General features: G+C 31.5%; 1 protein-coding gene across 1 annotated transcript; it reads right to left on the bottom strand.

Moving 5' to 3' along the window:
* Nucleotides 1-2079: 2079 nt before the first annotated feature.
* Nucleotides 2080-18929, bottom strand: LOC111622186 (cytochrome P450 4V2-like). Its single transcript, XM_023364532.1, has 11 exons — nucleotides 18773-18929; nucleotides 12398-12510; nucleotides 12242-12327; nucleotides 11989-12179; nucleotides 11844-11913; nucleotides 9458-9584; nucleotides 6320-6511; nucleotides 6076-6249; nucleotides 5935-6001; nucleotides 2417-2596; nucleotides 2080-2347 (listed from the first exon to the last, which is right to left on the bottom strand). Exons 1-11 carry the CDS (start codon nucleotides 18927-18929, stop codon nucleotides 2184-2186), a joined length of 1521 nt encoding a protein of 506 aa, XP_023220300.1. The 3' UTR covers nucleotides 2080-2183.
* Between the last annotated feature and the right edge of the window lie 5991 nt (nucleotides 18930-24920).

Here is a 24920-nt window from a genome sequence, read left to right on the forward strand (position 1 = left end):
GGTCGTCAGTCGGACTGGCCACATGGAGTTTTCTGGGTTTTCTTCGCGTTAGTAACACTTAAATTGGGGTCAGCTTTATATAAAAGTCTTTCCGAGATGCATCTTCCTCGGAGGATCGCTCACGTGTCGCGTTGCCGTAACCAAATAAACCAAACCAATTCTAATAATTTTTCTATAAACGCGATATTTACGAGGACGTGTTTAACTACCAGAAAACCTGTACTCGTATATATATCCCGTTCCTTCCCTGATTTCATCTCCTTTTACTAACTCATATACCCATTGACTCAAACTTCTTTCACTGATACTGCTTAAGATGTTCTACCGTTACGCCAAGTTAATGTACAGTACAATACATGCAACGATTTTAAGGCACAGGTAGAGCTCGAAGTCTTTTTCTGTGCTAACGTTTATTTTTCCTATTTATTATTATGGCAACAATGCTTCATTATAAATTTCCTGTAGCTGTAGTCTGTGTAATGTGCACTTTGTTCACATGTTGAATTTTACTGTCAAATCTGCTTCCACTATGTTTATGCCACAACTTTCAAAAGTTATTTTACTTACATGTTTTTGCTGAGTTTTACTTTTTCAACCTGGTTTCACTATTATGGGATCACATTAAAGCAATTATTCTCGCATTTTTACAACATTTTTTAAAGTTTAAACAAGTCACACGAAGTCTATTTTTGACTCTCTTTTTTCTATTGGACCAGCGGTATTCGAATAGGAAAAATTACATAATACGAAGTTACCGGAAGCACAAAATACGATTTAAATGGTTTTCGAGAGTGCCGAGTTTAAATATTTGGTCCGTTTTTCTCGCGAAATATGATTCGTTGGCAGATTATCATTTGATATTCGGCTGTGAATGGAACCGTTTCTTAGAGGTAACATTCATGTTATATAAATCAAATACTATACTATAGAGAAGAAGGTGGTATTATGGAACACTGCGGGTATTATGGAACCACCCCATTTCGAACTGTTAATAAAGGCGTACTGTAGCGGAATGTGGCTGAACTGAACTAGGCAGACATCCATAGCAAGGAGAAAACCCGTTTTACTTCAGTTAAACGGTTGTCCGCATTTAATCAGCAAATTTGTTTTTTTCAAAATTCGCAAGTTTTGAATGCTGAGTGAATTTAATTATTTTAAAAATATAAATCGTGTAGTTGTAGGTTCACTAGTGCATGTATTCCATTCCAGAGACTTAGGGGTACATATTAATCTGCGCGATGTTCAAGTTTTTTAAATTTCGGTCTCGACAGACAAGTTAATTCGAGATGGCGATGCGTAAAATACGGACCCCATTGGTGCTTTTACGGTAATATGGAACTCAACTCCTCCGAACTTTCTATTTGCAAGCAGACATTCCTCCAGAGCAATTTGTGAAAAAGACACTAGGTAGAAAGCCAATTCTTCCCGAGAATATCGAAAAAGAGCTGCTGGAATATATATTGTTGATGGAGGTCATATTTTTCTATTATAAAAGCATTTTTGCGATAAAATACATTGGAGTAAATAATTTTGTAATTATTTAACATTTTTTGTCCTTTCCTATTTGTTTTTGGCTACATTAAAGCATTTTTTTGAAAATATACAGTAAGGTTCCATATTACCACCCGATTTTCTCTAAGCCTACTTTCGGACTTTTTGTACAAAAGCCTTCAAAAACCATACTTATAGTTACACTAGCGAAAAATCCAATTATTAACATTTAGTTTAATAGTTACCAGTACTTTTCGCACAAAAAATGTGGGTGTAGTTACGATACCTTGTTTACAATTCACTAAAATATAATTGGGGTTCCATAATACCACCTTCTCCTCTAATATAATGGAAGAGTTAGAAGTACGAAAGAATCTAATAATGTTAATGTTTGTTGTTATTTTTTGCCCGAGCAACGCCGGGATCATTTGCTAGTTTTATATATAAACTTAAAAGGAAAATCATAATAGTTTACATAAGAAATATTCTTTCTGTTATTAAATGAAATAAATTTTATATAAAAAAATTTTATTTATATAAATAACATCTACATTTGTTTCACATTATACCTAAATGACCATAAAGAAGTTAGTTTTAAAAGAAATATTTTCGTTTATGTCTAAGTTAGGCTTTAAAGAAATTGCACAAAGAAATCATATGTTAGTTTCATAAAATAGAACCATAATCGTAATCTAATTTTGTCTCAGAATGACTTTTAATCTCAAAGGCACTTTTGGACGAAGGAGCAATTCTGCTCCTGTAGGTATTCGATCTCTAGGATCTAGAGAAATTAAACTGAATTTTCGTAATATCTGAATCAGCATTAATTTAATTACAATCTGGGCGTATCTCTGACCTATTAACAACGATAGAAATGCTATAAATGTTTTTAGTTTTGTTATGAATAACAAAGAAACTATCTTACCCAAACAATTTCTTGGCCCAGCGGAAAATGGCAAATAAGCAAATGGATGCCGTTTTCGGCAGTTCTCGGCTGAAAATCGATCGGGATCGAATATTTCCGGGTTCGGAAAAACTTTAGGGTCTCTATGAAGTTGATATAAGAAGAAAAGGCAAAATGTTCCCTTCGGAATAAAATGATCGCCTGCAATTAAATCACATCAAAATTATCTCATTTAATTAAAGAGGTTCACGTGCTAACGTTAAATCAATAGTTTTTATGACTTCATTTAATTTTTGACTATAAAAATAAAATTACAGTCAAATATTTTACAATACAAGATACAGGGTAATCGTAATTAAAGTTGTCCTACTCAGAGAACTCTGTAGCTCCAACCAATAAGCCGACTGACACCAAAATTTGTGTAAACGCTATTCAAAGGATGCTGTAAAGGATTTTGCAAAGAAAAATTTTAGTTCCAATGCGGGGTAAATAACACCGCAACACAAAGAAATATGATATGCATAATCACGTGGAATGCAGTCCAGACGGGCAAAAAATGCCGACAACATAACGAATGTTATTCTTATCAGCTACAGCTATGATGACTATCACTACTGAAGCGAGCATTTTTCTTTAAATGGCTGTGGGACCATTTGAAAAATGGTTTATCATGATAATGTTGCAACATTCAGAGACTTAAAGATCAATCTGTGTAGCAAGTACCAGTATGTTTCCATAATGCTTTAACGAATGAATAACGAATAAATGCTTTTTCACTGTGTTTCTGTTTCTTTCTGTTTCTTTGCATGCACTGCCATTTACCATGTAACGAGCAATTTTGAAATTAAATTTTTTTCAAATCCTTTCAATAACACGTACACAAATTTTAGTGCCACTCAGCATATTGGTTGGAGCTACAGAATCCTCTGAATACTCCAACTTTAATTCTAATCACCTAACATTTCGTATTCAAGAATAGCCTTTTAAATTATTAAATTAAAAATATATATACTTTCAAAAGCATTTATCAAAATTTTCAATTTTAATTTCAGTAATTAATTATGAAGAATACAGTCATTAAAATTATTTTAAGACCTTCAACATTTATCTGAATTTAAGTTATAGCAATCAAGTTATATTAGATTACATTAACTTATTACGTACAATACACTACTAATAATGGGTAGAGATGATACGATATTGAATTCTGCCGATACAGCCAATACGATAATTTTGAACCGATCTAGACTATCCAGTACTTGCTTTTACAGTACTTGTATTTATACTGGACAGATGCCACGCCAAATCTGACGTTAAATCACCAGACCTGGCAACATTGCTCGTATTTGCTTGTGCAGGCCAAAGTTGCTATCCGTACGATAATTATCGTATTTGTATGATTATTTCAGGTGTACATGATAATTTCAGAAATTCGTCTTATTCCCAAAACAATCGTTAATTATTGAAAAAATCCAAATCTCAATCACCAATTTTGTACGCATTGCCTTTTCATTTATGTATTTCGTTTCTTTTTTCTCCGCTAGAAGGCTACGAAATTTTCGGAAGTTTTTACTTACAAGTTAGATTGGCTATTGCTGTATATTCTCGATAATAAGGCGCACCCTTTTTCGCACTTTTTGAGCCTGCTAACTGCTATCCTTTTAGACCGACTGATAAAATGCTCAAATTGATGTACAAAAAAAATTGTTAATGTTTCATATGATTAAATTGTATGAAAAAAAAACGTAAATTTTAGATTATGTTTATTCTAGATGCTTGTTTTGCATCATATATTAACATTATAAAGGGGAATCGTAAAAACTTCATTGTAAAATGGGATCTAAAAATTTTTTGTTGTTAGAAGGGGTCGCAGATAAAAAGTTTAAGAGATTTTAACATAGAACCTAGTTAATATTTCTACAGATGAAGGCTGTTAATGTAACAGATCGAGATTGCTGTACGATAATTTTAAGTGAAATACGATAATTTCAAGGGGCAGATACGATAAGGTTTTATCCCGTAAGGTTGGCAGCTCTGTGCAGTCTGTCCATTACAGTCTTGGCCAATAGGTGAGTAAGTGGATATAATGATTCGAATCAGTAGTAGTGCTGTATCTCGGTGAGTCAACTCTCGGTATTTAATCGTTTCGAAAATATCGAGTGAATTTTAGTGCGCTGCTCTCATGGATTAAAAATTCGTATTAAGTCTGAAAGCATCTCGTCAAATCATGCTTTACCTTACAAAGTGACGATAATTGAGTTTTTGGTCACGAATAAATTTACATTTAGCCAATATGATATTTTTAAATATTTTAACTCCATATTTAATTTGCCCATACGCAAATATTCATGAATGTTTCATCTCATAATTATTGAATCTAAAACCAATAGCATAAACTGAACGTTTACAATACGTTACAAATAGATGATTTCTGTTTTCAAGGAATTTAAATACTTTTCATTAAACATGAATGAACGAATAATATACTGCATTAATCTGTTCAAATATAATGCAAATAACTTTATACTTATGTTAGTCCACTCTTAAACCTCGATTTGTAAAATGATTGATTGGCATCATTCAAGGACTAGACGTTGATGCCAAAATGAGACAACAAACGTCATGTATTCATCGATGGCAAATCACATATGGAGAGGATGCCAGTGTTTCTCAACATCTAACGAATCTTCGCCCCCTTCAACGTAGTATCGCCCCCTTCAATAAAACCGTTACGTAGTATCGCACCCTTCACTACAAAATTCCGATGCCGATGGACAAGGCTAACGCTAAATTCGTACTGCATCGAATAGACTAGTGACTAGTATAATGTTATTTGTTTAATTATTGTATGATATAACGAATAAAATATCTAATTATTATTAATATAATGTTTTACTATATCGCCCAGAAAATTGTTTTTCGCCCCCAAAATACAAATTGTTACTAATCGCCCCCTGAACATGGAAAATCGGCCACATGGGGGCGATATCGCCAAGTCTATGCCAAGGCTATTTAGGCAATTACACACATGAAGAAACCCGGAAAACTCCACGTGATCATCCCGTTGGCGAGGAGAGAACCTACGACTAACATGCAACTGTTTTTACGGCTGAGTAGACACTGCCCATGAAAATAGTTGCATGGAACAATGGGCAAATATCGTTCATTAGCTTCTTTTATATTTGCAAAATAGGCTAGTATAAGTCATGAAGTTTCTGTTGTTTGTTGATTACGAAATTTGGGCCCCTTTGGGGATTAGGAAAAGGGCAACCCAGACGAAAAGGGGAACACGCGCCCCAAGTGCCCCATGTACGGGCGTCCGTGGTGAGTAGGTAGACACAATTATTACAGATAATAACTGAAATACTGTATTAACATTTCTTCTTTATAAAATATAGTTCATCTTCATAATTATTTACTAACGAATAATATAATAATTAATTTTCCTTCTTTAAAGTTTTATTACATCAAATAATTATTAACATATGAAGCGGATTATAAATTAATTAATTATATTTGAAAACGGTCTAAAAACTCACCAACTTTGGTGTCTTCAAGCAAATCTCTTGCTATGAAAGGTACACTTGGATAGAGCCTCAAAACCTCCTAAAAATAAATAACAAAAATAATATTTTTGATTGCTTTAGTATAAAATACACTGCAGATGTATGTATACTTTCTTTGATCACGCAGTCCAAATATTTAAAATGTTTTAAGTGTTCCGATTGCACAGGACTATCTTTTTCTTCTCCGAAGACCGAGTCAATTTCATCTTGCAATTTTTTCTGTACATCTGGATGAAGACCAAGAAGATAGAGAGTCCAGCTTAGATTAAAAGTCGTGGTATCGTGCCCCTGTGTATGAAGAATACCTTGTAGGACATCAATTTATTCTATGAACTAATAAAAATATAATTAGACTAACAGCAAACATGAAAAAATTAATTTCATTCAAAACGTCTTCTTTTGTTATGCTGCGTTCTCGAAAGTAATAATGCAGGAGAAGATCCATGAAGGCTTTTCTTTGTCTAATCTCAGTATAAACGTTATCATTTAGATTAAGGTCTGATTCTTCATCTTTCTTTCTACAGAATTCTTGTTGCTTCTCTACAAATATCTAAAAATAATTTTTAATGGATACAAAGGCCAAGAAAAAGTACATTAAGTATACTGTAAGAAGAAAATTAGAGCTCATTATTATTATTTTATTATTATTATTATTATTATTCACAAGAAAAATAAAAAGTGAACCTTAAAAATATTGAAAGTACTGTATTTAAGAATCTTTTACTTATTACACTATTAAACAGTCGATCCCCCTATAACACAGTAGATACGTTTCGGTTTTTATGAATCCATTTTCTACGAGTTCAGTCAATCACAGCCCAGCACGTATGCAGTTTACGGACTACGGCTGTTTGAAAGGTTTCTTCCATAAAATTAATCGATTCTAGACTTATTCGACTCAACATTTCCAAAATACGTATAATTTTTTGGGAATAATCCATATAAACTATGCTATAAACAGAAAATCGTAGGATTACTTACCGAGCGTGCACCGTTACGCCATTGCTTAAGCTTGTTTTCGTCGTGGAGCTTGTCATCGAATGGCGCTCGCGTGCTTCCTGATAAATTATTTTTTTGCGAAAAATTCGCTGAACTTTGTAGACATCATTAATATAAATATAATTTTTATGGACGTTAAATAATAAATGGTTTTTAGTAGGGCCGCTGCTCGTTTAAACTCAACGGTTTGTACAATATCCGCTATTGGTCTAGATTCGACCAATCCTGTCGCGACACGAGTCGGCGATGACGTTTTATGACGTTTTTTTAGCATGTTTGTACGAATACTGTCGGAATTTTTTCTCCGTGATATAGGAATCCGAACTATAGGAACCTGTGTTATAGGGGGATCTACTGTATTTCTACTGTACTAAATTTTCGATATTTGAAGTATAATACTTCACTATACAATAGATTCTGGTCATTGTAATTAATTTGAAATGCACCTAAACTGATAACAATAACCGTCTGTTATGTTTTGCAAAGTAAGTAAATAAGATTATAATTAATGATAATTCTGGTTTTATTCACTCTAAAGAAGACAATTGAAGAGTGTACATGTAAAAGGTGGTAATTCACATGAATCTAGTTTTGGGAAAAATTCAATAAGCATTATTTTATTGTTTATACTTTAAAAATCGAAATTATAAGATCTTTGATTGAATTCGCCTTCTCTATATGATAATAAATTAATATTTCTGATCAATTTACAAAAGGCGGATGTTAGGAACAGCAATCGATTAGTAAGGAAAAATATACTTTCATGGGTTACCATCTTTTGTGTGTTACCACACATACTCCTCAAGTATTTAACTGAAAACTGGAAATTTACTACAATTCACACTCATTGATAAAAAATTTATTCATTAGACAATTGTCCGATTACTGAAAAAATCGGCATATAACCTAGTTATGTCTCAAACAGGTATATAAATGGATTTTAGTGGTGTTCCCATTAGGTGCCATTTAATGCCAGCAGTGTCTTAAACTGTCCTAGTATTTTAGAAAAAGCTCGCAGAAGATCTGACTGCATTTAGAATTTTTAGTATACCTGATGTTTGGAGGCTTTCAAACGCCAGTCTTTGACTGTGTCTTACAAGTGTACGACGCAGTTAAAGAGATTAGGCACAGCTAATCATTGGGTTCGATCTGTATAAATATTGAGGAAAACGGGCTACTAGTATGAAAAATTTCTCATTATCGGGTTTTGACTGGATATATAAAATAAGCGTATTTCTTATATACAGTACTCGTTTCTGCTTTTAATTTTTTTAATATGGTATAAAATAAAAATACATTAAGAAGGGAACAATTTGATAATGCAAAAAAATTGGGTGAATATGTCTCCTCTGTCTCATATGGACCAACGTTCTTGCAGCTGACAGAGTTTGACAAAGGTCGCATAATCGGGTTGAGGGAAGCAGGATAAAAGTTTCGCCGAATTACCCACCCTTTGGGCTTTTCTGACCTAACTGATTTGTGAGGACACACATGCATGCTGAACAGACTCAGGACGTCCCAGACAGACTACCAAAAGAGATGATTGTATCTGATCGTGATACAATCACGAATAGCTGCAACGGTTTCTTATTCAACATCCAGAGAAGATGGAAACATTAATACAGAACCCTGTTTCTTCTCTTACCAAATGGCATACTATAGAAAAGCAAATTTGCATGCAGGGCGACCGCTAAGCGTCCGACCATTAACACCCCAGCATTTTCAGCTTTGTTTGTAGTGATGCTATAACAGAAAGCACGGACAGCTGCAGATTGGCAGAGTATCGTTTTTAAGTACAAATTTCAGTTCTGCTTGGGAACGGACGAGCACTATGTTAGTGAATGGAAGACCATTGGTAAGCGTTTCAATCCCGGTTTTATTATTGAGTGACATACTGTTCTCACTGCTGATGTGCTTAATTACTCGTAGTTTTAGTTACTGATGTGATAGTAAGTCATTTTATATGACAGTCGGTCACCCTAGCATTGGTACGATGGATATTGACGGTACAATGGTAGATTCAAAAAAAAACCTGCGCTATTATGTGTTGTCTTTCATGGCGAGGTTGCAAACAGCAATTTTCCAAGTGCTCGGCTGAAGATAGTTTGGTTTTCCTAGAAATGTCACCGTCATTTTGTAACATTTGTCGCGCATCGAGCATTATAGAATCAGGTTCTGCCCATCTACGAGTGTGAGGGATCTGGAATGGCAGTTGCAGCATCTGTAAGAAATTTGTGTTGTGTGTTTGCTTTGAAGGATAGCATACGGTTTCTCTGTGCCTCCGTGCCTGACCATATTGTAACATGTTTCCAAACAAGGTATTAAAAGTTTGTTTAAATTGTACTGTTGTTCCATAGTAAATTTTCCGTTGCTACATTATTACCCACCAAAGAATAGACTCTTTGGTGGGTACCTTCTTTTTTTTGTCAATGAATGTAATTGAATTTATTCACCTTTCCTATTAGCACGTATTGTCTTATATATAAATTACTCTTACTTGTTCTGAGAATGTATTAAGACCTTCGACGTGACGTAGAAACTGTTTGCCAATAGACGTGCAGAAAAAAACGAAATCGATCCATAACCAGGGTTTGAATAATCTACATAGAAACAATTCTGCAACTCTGAAAAATTAGTTTATGAATTTATTTTTTATTATTCTGTTTATTTTGAATTTAAAAGTAAAGAAAAACATAAAATAAATTAGACAAAAGTAAGATGAAATTAACATATGTACGATAACTGTATTTTTAAAAATTATTTCTAAATTAAGAATAATTTATTTCCAAATTATTCTTAATTTATAAGTAATATTCAACAAAAATGATAAATTTAAACAATAATTATATAAATTTACTCATTTTATTTTTCCGGCTCTGTTATATATAACAGAGGGAAAGTATGGCAATCTGTTAAAAATGATTCCCCATGGTTTTTATACTTTTAGACTCAGGAAACCTTAAAACGTCGACAAATGCAAAATTTGTTCTTTGTTAAATCTGTATGTATAGATGTTAGTGTTTGGAAGGGGCACGATTTTGTTCACCCACTTTGAAGCTTAATAACTCCCGTGCTTCTTGATTAAAATTTCTAAAATTTTGAAGGGAGGTTTGTTTATTAGGAGAATTGATGCTGTTAAATTTTGGTGGTTAAAGGTCGAAGGGGTGGGGAGATAGAGGAGGTCGCGTGTGATGTCTCGAGTAGGGTCGGACTTGATGACGATTTTACTCGTTATTAGCATTTACAATTCTTTTTCTTATAAATCTCATTCCTACCCTCAAAATTAAGCGTTTTGCAATTTTATGATAATTAAAAATATAAAAAGATTTTAAATAAATTATTATAACAGAAGTTCCAAACGCAATTTTAAATGTTGCCGAAAAAGTTAAACAACTCTTTGCTGGATTTTATTTATTTATTTATTGAACTTTACTTGTTCTGTGAGCATTAAACGGGTCTCTCTGACATGTTTATCTTAGGATCGATTAAACCTGCAATAGGATATAGAATGGAAAGAGAAGGTACTCTATTCGAATCCAGTTTGTTCAGAACAGTAGACCAATGTCTTAGAATTCTCGATTATACGCTTGGCCGTTTGATTTACATTTTAACTTATTGTTTATCATTATTTTGAATATATTGTAATTTTCTGGAAAGGAATGTACTATATTCCTTTTCGTGAAGATTATGATATTTACAGTTATTTGAATAAGAACGTAAAAAATATTAATTTATAAGATATAGTAAAGACATGTGAAAATATATATTTTTTGATTTGTTTCTTTTATATTTCATTTTTATTGATTTAACGAAGAGTTTTCATATTCTCATTGGATCATAATTTTTTATAGATAAATATGTTATTACAAATATAAGATATTTATCTCTTTAGAATACGTATATAAGTACAATATAATGTTTTATAGATAACTTATTGAAGTTTTATAACTCTTTCGAAATATACAGTGCTAAACTACAACAAACTCTCGGTAATCCGGCAATTCCTTGTACAAAGATGTGTCGGATTAGCATGAATCCCGGATTACTGAGAGTATGTAGACATAAAGGCAACGGAGGGTATTACCTGTCCTTTGGTATCGATTTTGTTTGAAAGCAGTAGAAATGGCCAGTTAACTACTGTTGTAATTAAACTAACTTAGTTAACTATTCTCAATATAGTTAAGTAATGTACTAGTTACAATAAATTACTGTCCATATTTAGTAATTAAACTACTAGTTAACTGCATATTCAGTTACAATTACTCTAACTACTTTTACTTTTAATTCACTGAAATATTGCCTTGGCATAATTTACAGGTACAGTATTTCATTAAGAACAATAGACACGTCTTAATTTTTAAAGAGATTTTCTTCATGTGTCTAATAACTAAGTAGAGGTCTGTTTCACATAAAAGTCCTCTCATGAGGCACTTTCCTTTTAATGATGGACACTAACTTTATAAAAAATAGTTAACTATTTTTTATAAAGTTAGTGTCCATCATTAGAAGACAGGTAAGCAAATAATACGGCTCTCTGACATGCAATAGTGTACACAAAAATGAAATCCGAGTGAACAGGAAACAAATGTGACATGACTGACATTTTCATGGAAACGGAATCGCATAGGCGATTACAACGGACTGTATGCCGGATTATAGCAAGAGTCTACTGTATTTATTTCCTTAAAAAATTAATTAGCATAATATGTTTCATTCGACTAAGATTATTAAGCATATAAAATAGTGAATATATTCATTTTATACGCATATACGAGTACAGTAATATGGATGTAGAGTGGACACAAAGCATTTCTCTTATGAAGAGTCTATTATTTTATGTTAATTACTCAATTCTACAATGGAATAAGAAATAAATAACATACTTTTCCAAATTTTTTCTATAACCTCTATCTTGCTGAGTTTGTGAATTTAGTTTAGTTCCCATTACTGTTTCTGTAAAATAAATAAATAAAATAACCATTAAAATACTGAATATAATATAAAAAGCAAATTATTTTATGAACTAACCACAGTTAATATCAAGAATGCATTTAGTAATAATAGGTACGATATCAACCCATTCTTTGTCAGCTGATTGTTTCATTATTTCCAACATGATTGAACAGTGGTCATTAAAAATAGGAAAAAACTCTTCTAAAATTTTAAAGTGAAACGAACGAGTAAGAAGTTTCCTTCTTGCTTTCCATTTCGATCCGGAACTAGAATAATTAAACAATGCATCAAGAAGAAATAACGAAATTTAAATTTTTAAAATTCATACCTTATCAGTAAGCTATCCTTCAACCAAGTGTTAAGAAATTTATATCCTGTTTCCTTGTAGTTATTTGTATTATTGCTCATGAGAATCTAAAAGAGAGATACTAGTAACATATCTTTAAGTAAATAATTCTATTGTTGAAAATTATATATCTCATACTTCTAAATATTCCGCTTTGTATATAACTACAAGTGGACACCCTCCTACACATGTTCGAAACAATCCTTCTTTTAAATAAATTTGAGCACAACCACTTAATAATTGAAGATGCCCTAAAACAAATTTAAAAGATATATTTAATTATAAATGTTAGAGAAATTAAAATAATTACATCATAATTGCAATAAACACATTAAAATAACTGATAGAACTGAAGATAATACAGATTATACAGTAATATTACATACCACTTTCTTTTATAAAATAGAAATAATTTATAATAGAAAAAATAATAAAATATAATTGTATGTATTTTATATAATCATATTTTTACTTTTTAGTATATTAAAATCAATTAAATTTTATTTTTGACATACTATTGATAATTAAGTAGAAATAAGGTTAGTTTTAAAATATTTAAAGCCACTTTATTGTTATTTTAAAAATAAAATTTGACTAATAGTGTTCTAAAGATTATGTACATTTTAACATGTCTGCAATCTTTGATGTGTGCAATTTAGAGAATAAAATGTAACTATTTTTGATTTAAAATCCTTTTATGCGGAACTGCACTGCAACATATTTATGTAAATTTTTTAAAATAAATATTTTTTTCCTTTTCTATTTTAAACGTTATAGAAATTATTATGTTTTAAATAGTAAATAAATTTTAAGTTAATTTTATTTTAAAATTATTTATGCCATTCAATTATCGGTGCATTTGAAGTTTTTAAATTACTCATTAAAGAAGTGGTGAGCCAATTTGGCGGGATATAAATATATATTTTATGCATACCAAAAATAGCTCTATTTCTATCATTCAAGTCAAATATATTCGGGTATAGTCCGTGGATGGTAGTTTAAGCACCACTGCATGAAAGCATATAAATCCCTCTTACCATAAAAATAAAAAAAATTAACATTAATATTGACTTGTTATGCTGTATTTGTAGTGGCAAGTTGTTCTTTGTGCGTTGTTTTGTAACCGGTACAGTCATAACCTAATTGTGGAGTTTCCAATAAATATACGTCCTCACTACCTGTACACCTTCTCCATAAAAGTGTTAACATTTTTTTTTTATATTCTAAATTAATATCAACTATAAAAATTAGATAAAATTACAAATACGTATAAAATTTAATTATAATCAACTTACAGACATTTCTCTCGAGGTATTTATTTTCGAAGTATATGTATAAAACAGAAATAATTTCTAATAAAGGGTGAAGTGGATTCCCTGGTAGACGTCTAAGTAAGCGACGACTATATTTCAAATAAAAATAAAATGCAATAATACAAATGACACCAACAGCAAAAAGTATTATCATATATAGAAGAAACGAAGAACTGTCAAATAAAACATTTTCTACTATCCACAAGTCTACACATATCTGAAACATTTTTTACTTCTGAAGAATTTCGATATCTTACGACTGAAATTTTTTATTATAACAAAGTCATATATATATATATATCTGTATTTGGTTTTATATATATATATATATATGTATATCGTTTGATTGGTTAAATACACAAGGAGAAATTTTTTAATACAATAAAGAATNTTTTTAAAAAAAGCGCTTGACAAACTTGCCCCGCATGCCGAAGTTGCCCCGGTCTCCCCTATATTCGACTTCATTTGTATGTTTAAAAAAAATATTAGACCTGATATATGAAAAAAATATATACAACTACGCGTATCCCTCGTGTAAAACGGTAGTTACGTTCCGAAAAAGTGTCGTATTATGCGAATCCGTGCCATAAGAAACAAAGGACTAATATAAAACATGTGTTTACGTTCTAGAAATTAACAATATATACTATTCTTTTCCGTCAATAAGAGAAACATGTTTATTAAATCAATCAATCACAATTAAAAGTACTATATTACGCACTAATATTAATTTACCTCGTACTTAAAGGAGAGGGCGTTTTCTTTTTACAAAGTATCATCATCTTCTGAGCTTTCTTGTGGATCTTGGTCAGAAATATCAGCAACGTCTTTTTATTTTTATCATAAAAATTTTTATGGATGACAAAATAAAAATATTTTATTAATCGAAAATGTATTCTAGGGGCTCTTGTTTGTTCGGTCGAGTACCGAGCGACTTTCTTCCAGAATTTGTGTTCAAGTTTCAGCAGTTCGAGTAGAGATACCCGCCGTATTTCGTTCGTCACTTTTACGAATGATTACTTACCTACGGTTAAACTATGTTTAATAACACTTAAATTAACTAAAAATGTTTTTAAAAACTTTACTAAATACGAAGATTAATCTATAAAAACAAAACACAGTGACAGTCTTAATTACTAAAGTCTCAAAATAACGACATCTGGTTGATAAGAAAACTAGGAAAAGGAAGTACAATTGTACTGAAAACAATTGTACTATAAATTTTTATTAAAGTAAACCCGACAAAAGGCACAAAATAAATTGAAAATTTCAATGTTGTAAAATCCATAGGCAAATTTAATTAATTAATGCTTATGGCATTCTGAGATATGAAGCAAATTACAGGCATATACACGAACATATATACAAAATGCCGTTTCCTTGTTTTTTCTTTTTAAAATGGAAAAACCAAACTACAAAACTCCATAAAGAAAATAACTTTGTAAATTCTATAATCGAAAAAAATACATCAATTAATAATGCTACTGTACTGTACGTGCTTTACTCACTTTAAATAATCTCTCATATTATGAAAAAATGTTCAATTTCATATTAATATTTTTTATACAATCAGATATAAATCAATAGACAAACAGACTAAAACACATTTAATATTTTTCCTGTTAAAATCTATTAAATTGGAATTATTCAATAAATTAATTATACTACTATCAAAATATATTTGATCATTTGCTTTACGATTTTGCCATACTACAAATTTACTAGACTATTACTATAAATTTTCTATTATAATTTACGAAATTGAGTTCAGCTCTCTTAGTACCCATAGGTCGGAAAGAGTTTAGAAAAAAAAATTGTATGCAGCCTATGCACAAGATTCGGAAAAGGATTTTGAAAAATAAATTAATTAATTAAATAAAATCATAATTCAAAAACTTCAGATAGGTGACAGGCAGCCTACTGTTCTAGGGAGGCGCTTTACGGGAAAATATACGAAACAAATTCTAGTAAATAACGAAAATCAACATTAAAATAACATTTTAATCTGTTATTTTAAAATTACGAATAAAGTCAAGCTGTTAATCGCCTTCAAATTTTACACTTGAACGATGACTAAATAAATAATTTAAAGTTTCATAAATTCATTTTTAAAGCTGATCTCTTGCAGCTCGGGAGAAATGATCTACAGACAAATCGAAGGACTACAGTTAGATGGAATAGGATTTGTCTTATTTTTACTTAATTTTTGTAAAAATAAGTTGACTTATTGTTAATTTTAGGATTTTTTGAATCAATGGTAACTGATAGGAACAATTCATATTCCTTCAGAGTGACAGTTACCTCACAGAACCACATGGAAGTTAATTCATAAATCTGTCTTGGACGAATAAGGATTAAGGTCAAAGACAAATGCATATGACATTGGCCTTTATTCTTCCAAGCCGTAGAAATACGAGTCTATATTATATTACGAATTTTAAAAACGAATGTATAAAAAATATGTATAAAGTTAGGTTAAATAAAAACATTTATGATTACTGAATATTAAATGATTGTTGTATATTCACCGAAAAGCGACAGAAAGGGCAAAGGCCCAATTCCACTAGCTTAAAGTTGCGCTTATGCCAGTGTATAAATCGAATTTTTAAGTCTGAAAAGATTTTCTAAAACTAGGGATCGATTTATAACGGCGAAGATAAAATGCAAACCTTTACCAAGAGTAGAAAACAAGTGGAATAGTTCTCCTAACAATCCTGTGCATCACTTCCTGTAACCTAGCAGGCTGTTACAAACATTTCTAACTGATTTAACTTAATATTATAAATAAATAAAAGGATTTTTAATAATTGAAATTGTAAAACGTAATTTTTGAAATAATCCATAGGGAAAATTCACGAGAAATGATCAGAAATGACCCAAATCAAGCTTTTATGGTAATTAAGTAATTTTGTTTTTTCATTTATCATGTGTTTATTCATATTCAACATTATCATTTAATATAGTAAATATATGTCAAAGGTTTGAATAAATAGTTGGATCTTTGATGACTATTATCAGAGTTTTGTTATGAAACGAATTTGAATATATTTTAAGGAATATTCGCTAACTTCAAAAAACGTATAAAACTTTTTATATTAAGACATAGGTAGAAGACAAAAGCGTAAATTTAGACCTTTTATTTATCTTCTAATGCGAAAATGATTATATCAAATTTACAATTACTGATATATACAAATTTTATTGAAGTATAACAAAAATTCAGTTCGAAAGAACTGTTTTTAATATTCTGTACACAACTGGGACTTCTAATTCACATGTTTCTGATGATTTGGCAGGCCAAGATTTTTAAAATAATAAGGTTTTAAAAAATTATTATGTTTTATAATATAGGTATACGTATACAAATTAATACAATACAGTAGACTAAGGAGGAACTATAATAAATAATACATATGAGTCGTATACAATATATTGTTTTATTAACATAATAACATCTTTCTGTTTGAATTGCCAAATGGAAGAAACTGAAAATGAAAATTTGCTTATATTATTCAAATTATGTTTCTTAATAAAGGCTACATAATGAAAAAAAATTTAAAATATACCAGTTTTGATTTATGATTATTCAATCACCTTTTTCATACATCATTTTTGCCATGCAATCATTCTCGTGAATCGATTGCCTAAGTTCGATGATCTTCAAGATAGAAGAGAAAAAATTTTGATTCCTCTCGGTTTACAAGGATAAAAATGTATTGACACGCATGTAGTGTCATGTACAGGGAATCTTTCCTTTTATATGAACTTTGATGCACGGAAAAATGTGATAAAATACGATGGAATACCGAAATTTTATGTAATTCGATTCAATTACTGATTGATTTGATGAAGAATAATTTATATTTATATTGAATTTTTTATTATTTCGTTGTAACTTTTTNGAAAATATACAGTAAGGTTCCATATTACCACCCGATTTTCTCTAAGCCTACTTTCGGACTTTTTGTACAAAAGCCTTCAAAAACCATACTTATAATTAAACTAGCGAAAAATCCAATTAGGAACATTTAGTTTACTAGTTACCAGTACTTTTCAAACAAAAAATGTGGGTGTAGTTATGATAACTTGTTTACAATTCACTAAAATGTAATTGGGGTTCCATAATACCACCTTCTCCTCTACAAATTTATGCTTTATGATTTACTTATTTAGCATTCTACTATAATATTCCGTTTATAATACCCTATTATATAATAAAAATATCTACGTAATTATTTAATTTATGTACTGGATCATAGTAAGTATTGTAAAAATTAATTAAGTGCAGTAAATATTTACGTTATATTTACTTATTATGAGTATAAATTAGTGATATCCACATTCTCAAATTGTTTTCTTCATTCTTAAATTTGATGTGACAATATTATTGCTTCGCTTTAGATAATTGAAGTTTGTTTTCACCCGATTGGGCACTAAGCATTGGAAAAATTTATTATGTACAATAAATATTTACGTTATGTTTACTTATTATGAGTATAATTTAGTGGTATCCATATTCTCAAATTGGTTTCTTCATTCATAAATTTGATGTGACAATATTATTGCTTCGCTTTATTTAATTGAAGTCGGTTTTCACCCGATTGGGCAGATTGGACTCAATCAGCTTAAGGCCACACTACAGTTAAAATTTCCGCAAGGGACAGAGATTTTCATTCCAATGAGGAATCTGTGAGAATTACAGATTTTAGATTAAAAATAGTCCAGGTAAACTTTCGGCGAATATTCATATTTATTATTTAAATTACCATGCTTTGTCACGATCATAAAATATGTCACGTTTGTCTCATTAATCCAATTCGCATGGTTTGTAAGGTGTTTGGTTTGAACATTATTCCAGATTGCCAGTGTGTTAAGTATGTTGGCCACCAAAGCTACAGAGTTATTTTATGTAACAAACTATACACATTATACTGCGGTGCCGTAGAAATATTTTCTTGGATTATAGTTATTCAACGTCTCCTAGAAATTCTCATTAATGGCTTTCCTTGTTCTGGATGGATCAACATGTATGGAGAAGGAACACATGCAGTAAGATACCTTTATCTTCTCCTGTATACTGTTTGCGCATTCATATTTAGTATTGTCAAAAGAAATAAATTGCACCTATACTTTAAAGAAGATTACTATTTTGGAAGATGTAGGATGAAAAAAACGATCGATTTAATATCATTGTTAATACTTGTTCTGTTATATTTTGTCATGTTAGCCATTAATATTTTTTTCAGTTTATCTCTTTTTCCCGCTTTAAGAAAGAACGGAGAAGATTTGTCATCTATATGCTGTGCTGTATATATAACTCTTAGTTGCATATACACATTTGCTAATATTTTTCTCATCGTTATTCATTTCTGGATTGCTTTTTTTATCATGGAAGAAAATTTAAAAGAATTGAACATAAAATTTTCTTTGTCAAAAACTACATTCAGAAACTTGAAGAATTTTATTCAAGAAATAATAGAAACACATACGGGAATTTGGTACTGTATACAGGAGATTAACATGATGGGAGAATTATTGTTTCCCATAGCATACGCTTCTACTGTATATATCGTTAGTTTTTTCATATACGCTATCATATTCATGAGTATGCCTAACCATATTAAAGTCGCTATTTACATTATATGTTTTGTAATATTTTTTGTATTGGTAATCGTTGCATTGAATATTTCAATATTCACGATGCGGGTAAGTTATGTAATAGATTTAATTCAATTTAAGTAGTTTAATTAAAAATATGTTCTGTCATTTTAGCTTTATGGTGACTTTATAAGTATCAACAAGTTTTCCTCTGCTGATTTATGTATCGAAAGTAAACTTAAAGTAAGTGGCAGCTGCTAGTTTTTAAATAACTTGATACCAGTTTTACAGTACTAATCGCAATATAATTTACTTATAGATTGTGAATTTCATGAAACGATTTGGAAAAAGTCCAATAGGAATTTCTATCGGAGGATTTTTTTATGTCAAGAAGAATTTTATCATCAGAGTAAATTGATTCATTTAAACTATTATATACATATTTAAATATTGAATTATCTATAGTTCATTTATTTTTAGGTTATATACTGCTTCTATTCCGTCATATCGAGTTTATTGGAAGTAGGAAAAAAGAAAAACGAAAAAGTCTGTTTAAAATCAAATAATAACACATTTTCTTTTCATAATTAATGTGTTGTATAAACTAAAATATGATATTATTTACATTTTACTAATTAGTTACTGACAGCACGTCAATTTATCAATACTGTACATAAAATATGCACGCGACGTAATGCAGCTCCGTATGAGATCTAATTAATAATTTTTCTAGCACGTCGTAAATAGTGTAAGTGTTACCGCTAAAGCTCGAAAGTCGTTAATGTGTGCATTACCTAGCTAATCTGCAGATTAACTAGGGTGATCCGTTAAAGTTGTGAAAATTGTTCCATTTCTCAAATTACCAAGATAATGTGCAGAGTATCTAGGTAATCCGCAAATTACCTACTAGGCACTCGGTAAAGTGAAAATAAGATCTTTGCTGGAACAACAGCAACGTTTCTGTACGCTTAAATTAACATAATGTTCTTTATTTAATTTTCGATATCTAAAGAATCAAGTTAATGCAATCAACAAATTAGTTGATAGAAGTCACAATCATCAACCAATTAAAAAACATACAAAAAATCAAACGGTTTAAAATATTAATACAATTAGGGAAATTATTATATAGATAATCACCTATGGAATTTCGGGACTTTGAGTATCTATCTGAACTGAGGGATCCGACACGACTTCAACGATACCCTCCCTACTTTTGGACCGGAGACGAAAAATAATAAAGTTATCATACTTTTTCTGGTAATCGCATGATGTAATTGTGCAGTTAATGTTACCTATGGTGAATAAAATGGCGGCTCGTCTCTGATTCCAGCAAACAGAAGAAAGGAAACAGTGGGGATGCACGTTCTAACCTAACCTATTATAATAAATTACCATAATTATTACCAACCAAATTATTAGAATAGGTTAGGTTAGGTTTGAACGTGCATCCCCACTGTTTCCTTTCTTCTGTTTGCTGGAATCAGAGACGAGCCGCCATTTTACTCATCATAGGTAATGTTATCCAATTGTGCTTACTTATTAGTGCAGTTTAAAGATTGGTGACACTTTGAATTTCATAGCAATTGGTTTTTGCGACAAGCACACCTATTTGTGGTACATTTATTTGTGGTAAAGATCTTATTTTCACTTTACCAAGTGCCTAGTAGGTAATGTGCGGATTACCTAGATACTCTGCACATTATCTAGGTAATTTGAGAAATGGAACAATTTTCACAACTTTAACGGATCACCCTAGTTAATCTGCAGATTAGCTAGGTAATGTACACATTAACGACTTTCGAGCTTTAGCGGCAACATAGGCACTGACTTTATTTTTTAAGATAATTTTAAATTTTATAGTAAGGTGTAAGTACACGTAAAAGCATAATGTAGCAGCAAATCAGATTTCATTATGATAAAGGATCGTCTTTATTTCATATTGTATCAAGATAAATCTAAAAATAAAAAATTTATAATTATCTGCCAATAGTCAATTAAAAACATATTAACTTGGTTTCTTTTATTAAGTGAATTTTTTCTAACGTTCAGTATACGTTCACACATGCATTTGTTACGTTACGTTACGTTTTCAATTGCTATCGTTCCTGTGTGCGCACAGAATGATAGGACAATTTTAATTGACTAAACGTAAGACGCCTTCCGTCAAAATCAACCTGTTACCTTACGTGTGCATGTCTGAGCGCAGCTTTAACCGACTCGATCAACAGGCTGGTGTCATACTTCAAAATGTCCCCCGGTGAAAGTGTCCACGGGCACTTTCGCTTTCAGGAAACTTAATATGTCAACCCGGACACTTTGAGGTGATACACTGCATATCTCCATATGACCGGGACAAAAATAAATAAGTTAATAATTATACTTTCTTAATAACGTAAATCAACTACATTCGTTTGATTTTCTTATATCAGTTGTGTTCTTAAATTTTTGATACATTTACTTGCCTCACGAATAGGGAATTCGATCCCGGTCCTTATTTCTAATCCCGGGATTTCGGGATTATACTTAGTCAATCCCGGGATCCCGGGATTATTTCGGTATTGAGGGTTAATAAAAAATAAGAAAATCTTACAGAAATCAATAAATCAAAATTTAGACAAAAATCAACATATTTTACAGTATACACCTAGCTAATTTAATCACTCTAATTAATCAGACTCAGAGTCAGACTAACCAGACTTAAAATCACTCAGTCTTCATGTTAAATTTATTCTTTTTTAAGCATCACTGAGATCTCTTTAAACTCACATAAATTGAAAAAACCTTTATGTAACAAACTATGCAAATAAACGTTGAAAATTAACAAAAATCTCTCTTAACATCGACTAAATAAACTACTTTCATATAGCAACCTAGTAAGTAGGTAGTAAGATAAGTTTCTTAGCAAAGAGTATTTAAAAATAATATTAATCAGTCACATTTTTCTTAAATATAAAGAAAACTAATCTAATAGGAACATTCTAATTTGAATTGCGAAAATATGATCCGAGAAATAACAACGCATCCTGTGCTCATCACCAAGTCTGCTTCTCAGTTTGTTGCACATATATGCAGCTGCTGAGAAAACGCGTTTAGGTTTGATGGAAGTTGGAGGAATCGTTAGTAAATACTTATAAGCTTCGAGGACACGGGGAGGATGGAAGAAAACAGTCCGGTCGACACGGATCGGGATTGTAGGAGTAAAGGCTACAATCCCGATTGTTTCGATCATTGTAAGCATGTCTTTCTAAAAATAAACGCGTTAATTTTGTAAATTCGGTCTCTGTGTGAGTCTCTCAGCGTCCAGCAAACCACTACCCCGAAACGTAAAAAGACTTTCTCGCATCATCCTGACAGATCGCGGGCAAGGCGAGGGTCGTAACCTTTTCACCTAAGGTCGACCCCCCTAAGCGAGAGGCGTCGGGTCTATATTAACCACACTGGCAAAACAAGATGGCTGACACATTGACAGGTAAAACGCACTGAGTAGTGCTCTCGACTGCGCCAGAAAATCGATTGGCGCCCGCGAAAATTCAAAAATACAAAAATGAAGTATATTACCAAGTAACCCAGTGAGAACTGCTTGCCTATCATTTTAGTTGAAAATACAAGAAGTTTTATTCCAAGCAAGCATCGCAAGCCCGCTTGGTTAATTTCTGCTGCTTGCTTGGAATAAAATTTCTTGTATTTTATATTAAAATGATAGGCAAGCAATTCTGTTAAAAGCACTGGCACTGAACGTTTCGCTTCATGCAGTCTATTTTGCAATTTTTTTAAAATGATGTCAATCCCGAAAATCCCGGGATTAGGAAAACTTAATCCCGAAAATTTTGGAACTGAAAAGTGGTCGGGATCCCGGGATCCCGATTTTCGAGATCCCGGGATCAAATCCTCTAGATAAGACAAACCAATATATGAGCGATCCGCCAAGAGGATGCCTTCCGGAAGGACTTTCTATGGGATATATGGGCCCCGATTTAGATGTTAGACACGTGAAGAAAATCATATTGAGATGCATACAATATAATTTTTTTTGTGGCGTAGTAAACACTAGTATTGTGTTTTATTCCAAAAACACATGGCAAATTTTCCATCAAATTCCTTTATTAGTTGAGTCGATACGGTACATTGTTTCGTACTCGTTTCGGGCTTTGCCCCTCTTCAGTCAACTAAAATACAATATATATATTTTAACTTATTACAGTAGAGAATTTACATAAAACAGTGAGTACATAAACGATATATAGACGTACCTTTTGGTTACACTTTCGATAAAAAAAAAAAAACGGTTTCAAAAAGAAAATCAAAAATATATATAATTTTTTTGTTTTATTGTCTTTATTTTTGTTTATTCTGAGAAATTAAACTTTCATCCATTTATAATAAAATAAAATTGAAGACAAAACTGTCCAAAAAGGATCACCATTTATTACTTGTGTTCCAAGACTAAAACATTTTCGGCGACTGACCTTCCTTTTTAGGCTACTTGTCGCCGGAAAGTTTACAAAAAGTCCTTTTAATTGGATGTGTTTTGTGTTTTTTAAAAGGACTTTTTGTAAACTTTCCGGCGACAAGTAGCCTAAAAAGGAAGGTCAGTCGCCGAAAATGTTTTAGTCTTGGAACACAAGTAATAAATGGTGATCCTTTTTGGACAGTTTTGTCTTCAATTTTATTTTATTATAAATGGATGAAAGTTTAATTTCTCAGAATAAACAAAAATAAAGACAATAAAACAAAAAAATTATATATATTTTTGATTTTCTTTTTGAAACCGTTTTTTTTTTTTTATCGAAAGTGTAACCAAAAGGTACGTCTATATATCGTTTATGTACTCACTGTTTTATGTAAATTCTCTACTGTAATAAGTTAAAATATATATATTGTATTTTAGTTGACTGAAGAGGGGCAAAGCCCGAAACGAGTACGAAACAATGTACCGTATCGACTCAACTAATAAAGGAATTTGATGGAAAATTTGCCATGTGTTTTTGGAATAAAACACAATACTAGTGTTTACTACGCCACAAAAAAAATTATATTGTATGCATCTCAATATGATTTTCTTCACGTGTCTAACATCTAAATCGGGGCCCATATATCCCATAGAAAGTCCTTCCGGAAGGCATCCTCTTGGCGGATCGCTCATATATTGGTTTGTCTTATCTAGAGGATTTGATCCCGGGATCTCGAAAATCGGGATCCCGGGATCCCGACCACTTTTCAGTTCCAAAATTTTCGGGATTAAGTTTTCCTAATCCCGGGATTTTCGGGATTGACATCATTTTAAAAAAATTGCAAAATAGACTGCATGAAGCGAAACGTTCAGTGCCAGTGCTTTTAACAGAATTGCTTGCCTATCATTTTAATATAAAATACAAGAAATTTTATTCCAAGCAAGCAGCAGAAATTAACCTAGCGGGCTTGCGATGCTTGCTTGGAATAAAACTTCTTGTATTTTCAACTAAAATGATAGGCAAGCAGTTCTCACTGGGTTACTTGGTAATATACTTCATTTTTGTATTTTTGAATTTTCGCGGGCGCCAATCGATTTTCTGGCGCAGTCGAGAGCACTACTCAGTGCGTTTTACCTGTCAATGTGTCAGCCATCTTGTTTTGCCAGTGTGGTTAATATAGACCCGACGCCTCTCGCTTAGGGGGGTCGACCTTAGGTGAAAAGGTTACGACCCCCGCCTTGCCCGTGATCTGTCAGGATGATGCGAGAAAGTCTTTTTACGTTTGGGAGTAGTGGT

The sequence above is a fragment of the Centruroides sculpturatus genome, unplaced genomic scaffold (assembly GCF_000671375.1).
Source record: "Centruroides sculpturatus isolate CEXI.00-Female unplaced genomic scaffold, Cexi_2.0 scaffold311, whole genome shotgun sequence".
NCBI classification, from domain to species: domain Eukaryota; kingdom Metazoa; phylum Arthropoda; class Arachnida; order Scorpiones; family Buthidae; genus Centruroides; species Centruroides sculpturatus.